The sequence below is a fragment of the Pseudoliparis swirei genome, chromosome 10, assembly GCF_029220125.1.
Source record: "Pseudoliparis swirei isolate HS2019 ecotype Mariana Trench chromosome 10, NWPU_hadal_v1, whole genome shotgun sequence".
NCBI lineage: Eukaryota > Metazoa > Chordata > Actinopteri > Perciformes > Liparidae > Pseudoliparis > Pseudoliparis swirei.
The window spans coordinates 7,893,997-7,906,374 of record NC_079397.1 but is presented as its reverse complement, the minus strand read 5'-3'; the positions used below and the strand labels follow the sequence as shown (position 1 = coordinate 7,906,374).

Sequence of the window (12,378 nt, the reverse complement as noted above, 5' to 3'; positions counted from 1 at the left end):
CTTTAATCAGCCGCTGATGCTTTGGAACATCGTAACCGATGGATGAGGCGAATATTAACACGCACCAGGGGAGATATCAGCGCTCAGAGTCCTGCTCCTTCACTCCCAGTGGTGGGAGGCAATTCACTGCTTTAGCGGTAGCTGCAGTGGTCGAATTCATCGTGAGACGCCAGCCTCGCTAGAGACTTGCTTACTATAAATATTGTCTCTCAAAGGACTGACACGCCACATATTAGCCTACATCGTGCCGAGACATTGGCAAGTCAAACAATGTATTCATCAAACTTTAACAGCCCTTTTGTTCTCCTGTAACCTGAGTCACAATTGAGGTTGCGTATTGCTGAGTCTTTGGCAGCACACAGAACTGTTCTCTTCAGAACTCAGTAACAGTAAGTGCAACTTATTAAGGTGTTTCAGTAGCTATTTGATACATATGACATGGTTTGTTTCCCCATTTACTCTCCTTCTTACAACATTAAAATAAAATAAAAAGGATGGCTTCAATCCAGGAAATATACACAACTGACAAGATGTGTAAGAATGGTACTATGTGGCTAACGAATAGCAAACAATAGGCTTCATCTTCAAACGTTTAGACTATTTTCTAACACATTGGACGATTTCCTTTAGCATTATTTGCAAAATGAAAAATTACTCTCCCCCTCTCAAATTTTAAATATCTACTTTTATGTACAGTATATCGTTATCAGTATTTTCATTCATAAACCCAAGCGCCCATTACCACATCAGTGGGTTTTATGAACAACTAATTGATTTTCTCATCATAAATAAAGCCCCATTAATTGTTATATTTGCCCTATTAGTTTGTGAGACAATTAATTTTTTTCCAACACATTGTGGCTCCTTGCGTAAGACAAATTCAGCCTGGAGATCACAGCTCACACTAAGAAGAGATTACAAGATTGCAGGTGGAAAGGAAGGAGTGGGAGGGAGTCGGGGTGTGCGGTGTGTTCAAGATTCAAGATTCAAGATTCAAGATGTTTTATTTGTCACATACACACACAGGGTGTGCAGTGAAATGAAAGTGGCAATGCTCAGCAGGAATGTGCAAGGGCAACAAGTACACACTATTTACAAATAAAAAACAACACAAGGGGATCAAGTGTCAGTCACTTGTGAGGACACTCACAAGTTGGGGGGGTCTTCCCACCAAAGCCGCAGCAGACGCGAGAGCAGCCAGATGATTTCATCCACACCCACAAGCACGCAGACACACACCATGCACACACACAGCGGTCAGCCCCCCCCCCCCCCCCCCAGCCCGACTGGCAAAATGACACAAACACGACGTCCCGCCGGAGGGGGAAACCAGCATTCCCCCTTTCTACTCCTCACTCCTCATCGCTGCATCCGTCGAGCCAACATCCCTGTACACACACACACACACACACACACACACACTCATTCACTCACATACACACAGGCACCCCCACTCAGACGGATCTGTCACAGTGTAGATGCTACGACCAAAAGTTATTCTCAGGTAAGAAAAATAAGACAAGCATGAGCAAGATGTTTACTGTGAGAGAGAGAGAGATGGAGAGAGAGATGGAGAGAGAGAGATGGTGAGAGAGAGAGAGAGAGAGAGAGAGAAAGAGAGAGAGAGGAGGTCCGGTTGTTCATCAGTCTTCCCTGGCAGCCAATCAGAGGTTAAGCTGCTCTGTCAGCGACCAATAAGGAAAAAGGGTCTGTGTCAGTGTTGCTGTGGCCCATAACACTCACGCAAGCACATGCACGCACAAACACACACACACACACACACACACACTCGCGCGCACACACACACACACACAGTCTGTATTAAAGGAAAGGTTCAGAATATTTCAAGTCTTTGACTATAAGAATCCAAAGCTGATGTATTGGTCACTGGCTGAGCAGGTAGTTAGGCGAGCTGGTTCACCTGGTGCTGATAAGCTGGTAAGTTTGCTTCACCGCCTCACTGCCACATGGTCACCTGATTTGGTTGCTTAGTTTGGTGGTTTCATTTGCTATGCAGCATCTTCGCCCATTATTTCTACTCGCATTGGTGCTCTTATAAACCACTGATGTTTTAAAATTGTTTATCTCAGGGGTTTTTTCTCCTCATAAATTATTTTAATTTAATTACATTATTTTAATTATTTGTGTATTTTCTTTCCCTTTGTATCAACTATGTTCACTGCAATATACAGTGTGTGTATATATATATATATATATATGTATAATAGTCCAACCCTCAGACTCTTTACACACCCATGTATAACATAAATTGTCTCATATCTGTAAACTGAGGGCTCTACGTACTTGTGCTGCTGTCACAGAGTGTCTCCTGACTGGCGCTGCAGGTGGGCAGTGGGGTGATTGACAGTGACGCCGGGCAGGACACCGGCTCCAGATGCTCGCTGGTAGGTGGCACGGCGGAAACCTCGGAGTGAACGCAGTCCGGACTGGGGAGATTCTGTCCGCTCGCTGGGAAGGGACTCTTCCAGTGGGAGAAGCCAATGGCCACTTGACCCCCAAGGTCAAACCCTGCCGAGGGACAACATTTAGAAGAAAGATAAATAATCAGGAACCTCTATTAAACTCTTTTAAAATATCTATCATGCACCACATGTACTTACTCAAACCTCCAACTATAAAACTAACATGCATTTCACAAGCACTTCTCTGTAATTCACACACAATTTTGTTTTGTTGCACCTACTATAGAGACTCTGGTCCCTTGACAGACACTCAGTCCAAAGTAAACCATTAATCTCCTTAGCAATGTTGCCCTCTAGTGATGGAAGATCTTACCATCATTAGAACAGCCACAGTCAAGTCTGAGTGTTGCAACTTCAAGCAAACATGTTTACAGATAGCAGGACATGCTCAGCAACTAAGTAACGGTCCTGTCTCTTTAGTTACAACTTCTACAAACTATTGATAACTATCATATTTCCCATGACAAAGACTGACACAATTGAAGCATATTCTGAACCAAAATATTTTTTGGGTTACAGACTTGGATTACATAAAATCGGGAAAGAACATGGCAATGGCTTAAAGGACAACAAATGATTATTGGTTGGACTGCTGAAACAGCCTAACTCGCCTCCGGCCTTCGATTTTGTCCTCAGTTGGCTTCTCTCTCAGTTTCACGAGGCCTCCGAGCCCCGAGACCCAACTGTGCTCAGCTCTGGGTAGGCAAGTTTGCTGAGCTCCTTGTCTCCGGCCAATCAAGTCTGCATATTGAGTTTTTCTTCTTCCAAACACATCAGCGTCAAATTCACCTCAAAATATGTTCTTCTTTCAGTTTTTCTCATCATGGTGTTTGCTATTAACTGGGGCGGCTGTAGCTCAGTGGGATAAGGGGGTCGTCCTGCAACCCCAAGGTTGTCGGTTCGATCCCGGCTCTCCCCATTAGTTGCAAGTCGAAGTGTCCCTGAGCAACGCACTGAACCCCCAGTTGCTTCCCGGGCGCATCATTGCAGCCCACTGCTCCTTAATAACTAAGGATGGGTTAAATGCAGAGAACTAATTTCCCCTTGGGGATTAATAAAGTATATATCTTATCTTATACAGTGTTTTTATTCCAGGGTGCTCTGATTGCTTGTGCTGCTGGACATTTGTAGGAACATGAAACATATGCGAGGTATCATGAGAACCGTTGCACTTATTTTGTCTTGCAATTGACCCTTCTTAGCGCCGTCCCCTGCTGCTACTTCGTCAAACTGTCATAGCTGCCATGGAGCCCACACTGTCACTAACTGCACTCCCTGTATGAATATGATCTTTTTGGGGGGGAAGAACAAAATGGAGGGTCTCCAACCTGCATTTTAAGTACACACCCAGGCTGTCGAACTGATTCTGCAGTTAAAACAGGTTAATGAGATAAAGATAGAAACTAAAGCGACCGATCAGTGTAAAAGTTTGATTTACATTTTGGGATATCTGCACGAGGCAATTTCCCAAATTATGAACAGTTGAACAACCTACCATTATTATACCTACACAGTATTCCAACACAACTTTGTATAGTAACTAATGCCTCAAATTGAATATATCTAAATGTCTTGTGCATTATTGTGTACACATTTAACTGTAATTCAGTCGGACATACTTCACTTCGTAACTTTTGAAACTTTCAGGATCTTGTGTTAAAATTTTAAATAAAGTTGCGTGGGTTATTTGGCTTCCATGATCCTCGTGTGGACATTCATTATCTAAACATACAGGACCACACTACCATTATGTAACACATCGGGGGCAGGTGGCATGAGGGAACTCACTCACCCCCACCTCCTGGTTTCCTGTGAAACCAAAGCCCAGCAGATTTTGAAGGAACATCAGCAATGAACAAACACCACACCCTGATCAATAGCAGAGTAGGGGACGGCCTGGCAGTCTCTCCGCCTCCCAGCTGGCTCCTCACGCAGCACATTTAGCCGGAGAATAGATTCTGAGGTAAATCTAAGCTGTATATCTCATAGCAGCTATTTTGCAGAGACGACCGCATTAGTCTGGGTGTCCCCAAAAAACTATGTTTGTGATCAATTCGGCACATGCGACCACTAGAATGCAGAGAAGGTCTTTATTGTCCCTCAGGGTAATTTGTCTCACAAGACAACTTTTGGCAAGACAAATCTGACTGCTGCTCGGAAATTCTAAAATGGATATTTGCCTGTATGTGAACATTTAATTCAACGTAAATTCACTTTAACACTGTATATTTTACACAAACATGTTCAACTCTGAATATTTACACCAACACTGGTGGCTATTTACTCTTGCTATTGTTGTAATAACTCTAAAGAAGTCAATATACTTTAACAATGAATTGTTAACGCTGGGGAATTTACTGTGTATGTAGAACATTATTGTGTTATTGTGAGAGTTCATGACACATAGTAATTCAGTTTTCAGTTTATTTTGTATAGCCCATTCTCACAAATTACAAATTTACCTCAGAGTGCTTTACAATCTGTACATATAGACATCCATGTCACAAAACCTCACATCAGGAAAAACTCCCAAACTACCCTTCACGGGGAAAAAAGGGAAGAAACCTTCAGGAGAGCAACAGAGGAGGATCCCTCTCCAAGATGGACAGGTGCAATATATGTTATGTGTACAGAAGGACAGATAAGAGTTACAACACATTCAATGAATATGACAGAGTGTATGAATAGTTGGTAGTAGGCATGGATCACGATCCAGACCTCCGTGATCCATCAGGCAGATGGAGGTAGAGAGGAGGAGTTGGCAAGTAGTAGTAGTAAGTAGTCGTAGGAGGCTGATTGACAAAATAGGTTTTCAGGGCCTTTAAATACAAGAAAGCCTGGTGATGAATTCACTGAATCAGAAAAAGTGATGCTCTCACAGTTAATAAAGTAATGACATTATGATAGTAAATTGCTTCTTAGTGAACACTAGCAAGGTTGTCGATTATAGATTTTTGGAAACGGTCGACCTTGTGATTTAGCAACAAAAAATATATGTGTTTAAGATAAACTTGGTCCTGGCATGGTGTAAAACCATTTTTTCAAAAGCCATAATGAACTGCATCGAGCCAACAGTCCCTTAACATCCCATGAAAGTCACCTGAAATGGCAGGAGGGGCGGAGGTGGTAATCTACACCTGGCATGCATCCGAACGACCTCCAAAACTCAGTGTGCCTTTTCGGACATAGTGTATTCTAAGCAATATCTATGTCACAGTCATCAGAAAATAAAGTGCCCGCGTAGCTCTCGGAGGGGAGCGAGGCCTAGATATACGTAGCACTTCCACTTCCTGACACACTCGGAGGTAAGGCAACAAATGCAGGTGCAGGTATCTGGGCCACATATGTGCAAGAACAAGTTTCAGCATGCAGAGACTTGCAGTGGAAATCCTTTTTGTGAATGCAGGCGATGCAGGGTTTCATGTTTCCATGTGTCTGAGTGTGTTTGTGACACTTGAATGTGTCAGATGATGCAAAAGATGCAGTTGCATGAAATACCCAGAGGATAAAAGGAATAGATGTTCTGCAGTAGTAGATGAAGCTGTACCAAAGAGTTCAATAAAGTTGGCGTTCAAATTCTATATCAATTTGTAATTTTTTTGCATATCTATTCGTTCTGTTTAAAGATCGTAATTTGTTGTCCCTGCACTGCCAGAGTTCGCTACTGTGATTGAATGTCGAATAATGACATTTTCTAAAGCCCCGGTGACAGATGCTCATTAATAAGGAAAAATATGTAGACAGGAAGTAAGAGGGTCAAGAGACCACTTGAATGAAAAAGAAAATACAAATAAATGAACACCAAAACATTTGTGGACGTATTAAACTCAGTTTTCATATTTTCTGATGACTTTAAGTATGGGGTCAGATCAGTCTCAATAATTGCAAATGCAAACACAAAGATTCACAAATGCGCACAGAACAATTCTCAAATATATTCAATTCTCAAATGCACACAGAAAGATTTACAAATAAATTAGACTCACAAATGCACGCAGAACGATTTACAAATACATTCCAATGCACACTTAAATACATTAGGATTTGTTTGTTTGTCGATCAGCATATTTGTGAATTGTTCTGTGCGCATTTGTGAATCTTTGCGTTTGCCATTGTGATTCTCATTGTGTGCATTTGCAATTATTAAGACTGATCTGACCACATAAAGAAGTAAGTTGTGTAATAATGTTGCGATGCAATGTTCAGACTTGATATTTGGGCTTTGGGTATGAGCTCAGATCCCAGCAGTCAAACAAAAAGCTGAATGCCTCCCTGTGTTGAAGGGACTGGCAGCATCAGGCTTTACTTCCATGTTGCTTTTCTAACTTTGTCAAACAAAAATGGAGCAAATCAAAACATGGATATAAATGTACTAAATTGTTATTTATTAACAAAATAATAAAGTGTACATCATCATCTTGGTGTTCACATTAATAATGCTGCAACACATTCATCAAAACTTTTAGCAGGAATTAAATTCCAGTAATTAATCTATATAAAATATAAACAATTTGAATTGCTTTCAGATCCTAGCTGTATCGATATCCGGTATTAATGCTCTGGATTTGAGTTAAACACACGAGAAATTAAATATTGCTTGCTGCAAACAAAGTCGGTTGCAGTCCCGGAGAGGGGAGGGATGAATCGTGAGAGCAGCAGTCGTGAGACACCGTCGCCGCCCAAATTAATGACAGACAGGCAGTTGAGGCTGTTAAGCCAGTCCTCAGCGTCATGGAAATCCTTTTTTTTTTCAACGGCATGAAGCAAATGTTTTAGCTGATCATAATAAAAAAGACAAATATCAATAAACCTCTGTTTCATATGACACCTGGGCCCCAGGTAACCTTTTGAAATTCACAGAATAAAAAGCAGAAAGCCGAGTCAGCACAACCCAAACACACAACCTCAATCGAGCTCTCAGCCCTGAGGAAATTATGCCGTCAATGTTGTGGAAGTTTTGCGTGGTGAAGGTTATATCGCTCTGTCTGTCAGCCGCACACCCGCAATGCATTCCTACAACAAAGAAGCAGCGTGGAATTAATGAGAGATTATAATCAATTGGAACTTTTAAGAACCTCCAATGGTGCTGACTGGTATTTTCATGACAGTGTGCGGGGCAAGACTATAGATCTCTCACTTTTTATAAAAAAACAACAGTCTCAACGGTCCATAGCTCTCCCTCAGCACTTCTTTAGTTGTTTTGTTGTTGTTGTTTTTCGGCACATCCTTCATGCAGCAGCAGCTCACGCCTCAGCTGAACCCAAAGGCTCAACTGTCACACCCTTGACCACGATCAAATGGTTTCTACTAGTTTGTTGAGAAGCATGTAGTCTTCAGGAAGGCAGCAAGAGTATATTGTTATATATTCGTTTTCTTCTTTTTTATCTTTGTAAATAATGCACTTACCAATGGTGATCTGACTGACACAGCTGTAGAAGGTTCCAGAAGAGGCATTGTAGCTGCTACTGCTGGGCTCACGGTCTACGACAGGGGGAGAGATCACACATAATGTACAGTGCGGCATCAGGTAGACTCGTCTATCCAAAGGGACTTATTGTTCAACAAAGGCATCAATATCTATTTATTTTTGCACAGGGAACTGCCACAGTTTGAATGACTTTTGCAGATATTGCTTTTGTAAAAATAAAACCCTGACACTTTCAAATATGTCCACTGAGCCTGGCGTTGTTCCTGGGGGCTCGAGAAAAGCCATGACCCTGCAGCGTTACTGGAATGAAACCCGTAATCCTGCAGCGTTAGTGCCCTGCTTCACATCGAGCCACACAGGGGGGAAACCATTGACCTTGGCAGAGGCAAGGGAATCCACGAGTTTGGGCCTTAGTCCAGTGGTTCTCAAACTTTTTTCAGTCATGTACCATGAAATATATTCCCAGCCAAGGACCCCTTAACCAGCGCAAAGCATTTTTGATTGAAAAAAGATGTCATACACAGCGATGTGCCACACTCAAAAAAACGATTCAAGCCCTTCTTAGAGGTGACACATTTAAATATTGTTTGATACATTTAAATAAATCAATTACAAAATGAAGATATTTATTTTGAATGGGTGTAACACAAAATGTATGAATACTTTCATTTATTAGATTTATTTAGGTTACACTCACAAAAATGATTCAAGCCCTTCTTCGAGGTGACACATTTAAATATTGTTTGATACATTTAAATAAATCAATTACAAAAATAGATATTTATATTTAATGGGTGGAACACAAAATGTATGAATTCTTTCATTTATTAGATTTATTTAGGTTAGATGGTGTGCATATCAACTCAAAATAAATGTGTTTCATTGAGGACTACCCTTTGCACATGCGCCAGCTGAAAATCAGTTGTTTACAAGGTGAAGACACTTTCAGGGCTCTACGGTGGTGTAGTGGCTAGCACTGTCGCCTCAAAGCCAGAGGTCTGTGGGTTCAATTTCCAGTCGGGGCTTTCCTTCTGTGTGGAGTTTGCATATTTTCTTAGTTAGTTTATATTTCGAGTTGGACAAACACAAATTAATTTAATTTAATGAATACCGTTATTTTATTTTAGATGTATTTGATACAAATGAGTTGGACTAACTTAATTACATTGTATTGCACTGATGTGCTAAATTTGAGTTGGAGTTGCATATAATTATTGGATGGAACAACAATTTAATTGAGTTCATCCAATGAGTCATTTCTTTGAGTGCATCACTGTCTGATTTACTAGAGAATATATAAAATTCTGTTCATGAACTTACACTTTTATTTCATTGAATATTTATTTATTTAATAACTATTTTAAAGGAAGCTGGAGGGTGATCCCATTGGGTGAACAGGGTTGACCCCGTACAGGTCGCCACTCCATCACAAGGCTTATATAGAGACAGACAACCATTCATGCTCACATTCACATCTACGGGCAATATAGAGTCCAATTCAATTCAATTTAATTTTTACAAATCCCAAAAAATAGAAAAAACCCTCTCACAGGGAAAAAACCTTCAGGAGAGCAACAGAGGAGGATCCCTCTCCCCGGATAGACAGAAGCAATCAACCAATTAACCTAAGATACTTGTCTTTGGAGTGTGGGAGGAAGCCGGAGAAACCGGAGGGAGCCCACGATGCCATTGCACTCAAAGAAATGACTCATTGGATGAACTCAATTAAATTGTTGGCAGGTTTTCCATCCAATAATTATATGCAACTCCAACTCAAATTTAGCACATCAGTGCAATAAAATGTAATTAAGTTAGTCCAACTCATTTGTATCAAATACATCTCAAATAAAATCACGATATTCATTAAATTAAATTAATTTGTGTTTGTCTAACTCAAAATATAAACTAACTAACTAACAAAATATGGAAACTCCACACAGAAGGAACGCCCCGACTGGGAATTGAACCCACGGACCTCTGGCTTTGAAGCGACAGTGCTAGCCACTACACCACCGTACAGCCATGTAAGTGTCTTCGCCTCATGTAAACAACTGATTTTCAGCTGGCGCATGCGCAAAGGGTAGTCCTCAATGAAACACGTTTATTTTGAGTTGATATGCACACCATCTAACCTAAATAACTCTAATAAATGAAAGTATTCATACATTTTGTGTTACACCCATTAAATATAAATATCTATTTTTTTAATTGATTTATTTAAATGTATCAAACAATATTTAAATGTGTCACCTCGAAGAAGGGCTTGAATCGTTTTTGTGAGTGTGGGAGAACATGCAAACTCCACACAGAAGGACCGCCCAGACCGGGATCAAAATCAGTTTCAATAAATGAAGACAACATACAAATGAATAACCATCTCTAGACAGCGAGTGCACCCGTACATCACAAAACAACAGATGCACTCTTATTTATTCTTCTGTGTATATATGTCTGGACCAGTTCTGTGAAGGCACCAGCTACCCAATAAAAAGGCACGGAATAACTGCATCTCTTGCCGCAGAGCAAAGTATGAGTGGCGGCGATGCACTCAGCCGTGTGTGTATTGAGTTAACCAATGCACATATAGTCCAAAACAACACCGTGTCTCACTTGCAGCCCCTCATAGATGGGGGCTGATGGGCTGGTAAAGAGTAGTGAGTGATGAGTCAGCAGTCATGGCAGTATGAAACAGGCAATACACGGTATTCTGACAAAGTGTGTGTCAGTACAACCACAAAGAGTCTTTGAGACAAAAATGAGTGCCCAAAATATAATGCAGTTAGTTTGGTTTCAGCAGTATGCGAAAATAGCCATGGACAGAAACAGAAATGCACAACCACACACGTACACACAACTCTCATCTCTTGGCAGAGATAATAACACAGACTGAACAACTTTTGAGTAAAATGTAAGGTAAATCAATCCCCCCATGAAAACTAACACCATTGTGAAAGGGGCTCTATCGCCTGGTAAATTAAGATTATATATTACTAAATTAAACAATTTCGCTTTGGGTGCTTAGTGTGCATAATGAACCAATTTCAAATAATTTGCCATGAGAATCACATATATTTGGTTTAAATTGAAACTCATTGAGGAAGGTGGTCGATTTATTCTTTATATGAGTCTTGATGTGAGAATTGAGTAATCCCAAGCAGTCATTTGGATCATATTGAAGCGCCACACCCTCGTGTCCGCCCACGCTCAACAGTGACATAGAATAAACAGGGAATGCAACATCAAACACACAAGCACGTATGAAGAGCAAGTTTGGTGTTTTTCTCGTCACGTCACGCTGCATAGGAAGCCTTTACCTGCGGATACGGAGGAGAGACGCGTCGCGATGGCGCGGTGAGGACTGTGCGGGCTTCCCGGACAAACCCGCACCACCTCCTCTTGACATTGCACACATATGACCTGATTCTCCTGATTTCCCCCGACTTTGCTGCAGCCCACGTTCTCTCCCGCGGCCTGGATCTTCATACCCGCGCTGATCTGGCGGACCAGTCTCATGTCAGCTCCGGCCTCGTGCTCCAGCATCCTTCTCACCCGCGGCGGTCACACGTATTATTACGCATGGCTTCTGCGTGTGAAGGCAACAACTTCACACGCACCCACCGAAAGCATCCTTAAACTCCACCCACTGCACTTGCATCCAAGCACTGTTTATGCAAAGACTGCTGCCCGCTACAGCTAATGCTCCGCTCCACCATGTCAGCCTCCCTGGGCTCGTGTCGCGGTTGGTGGTGCAGTCTGTACTTCTTTACGCACGACTGCAGGTGTGGCCGCTTCACCCTGGTTGGTCGCGATGTCAAGTTCCCGTGGGAAAATAATTGGTACTCAGACAAATACCTTATACAATAAGGTCTCTATTAAGTACCACTGAGACTTTAGCCCCGAAAGGATTATAACTGCAAAACCAATTTATTAAAAACACATCAATGTCGTTTTATAGTCGCTATAAATCAAAGAGATACATATATTGCACATATAGAAATAGCCATACGTGGAAGTAACCAATCACATTTCCACACCTTACTGTAACAAAGTTGAATGTTTGTATACAATTGAAGACACAAAAATGTATCTACAAATATATCTACAAATATATTAGTATATGTATGTATATATATATAAATATAAATGTACATATTAAAAAGTATGTTATATGTTATTATTATTGTATATACATATATATTAATATATGTATATACAATAATGTATGTTACGCATACATATTTATATATATATATGTGTATATTAAAAAGTATGTGTTATTATTATTTGATATACATATATATTAATATACGGTATATTAATATTTAAAAAATAATAATTATATATATAAGACAGGACATAAGAAAAGAGATCCCATTACTCCCGTATTAGCTGCTCTGCACTGGCTCCCTATCAAATTAAGAATCGCATTTTAAATTCTTCTCCTCACTTGATTGGTGACGCAAACAC

General features: G+C 40.8%; 1 protein-coding gene across 1 annotated transcript in view; it reads right to left on the bottom strand.

The window, feature by feature from the left end:
* Positions 1 to 11,451, bottom strand: part of LOC130200460 (anoctamin-4-like) — a 54,046-nt gene extending 42,595 nt beyond the window's left edge. Inside the window, exons 1-3 of the mRNA XM_056424780.1 lie at positions 11,226 to 11,451; positions 7,890 to 7,964; positions 2,305 to 2,529 (exon numbers count right to left, since the gene is read on the bottom strand). Of these exons, the coding sequence (XP_056280755.1) occupies positions 2,305 to 2,529; positions 7,890 to 7,964; positions 11,226 to 11,451 (526 nt within the window). The remainder of the gene's footprint in view (positions 1 to 2,304; positions 2,530 to 7,889; positions 7,965 to 11,225) is intronic.
* Positions 11,452 to 12,378: the final 927 nt, after the last annotated feature.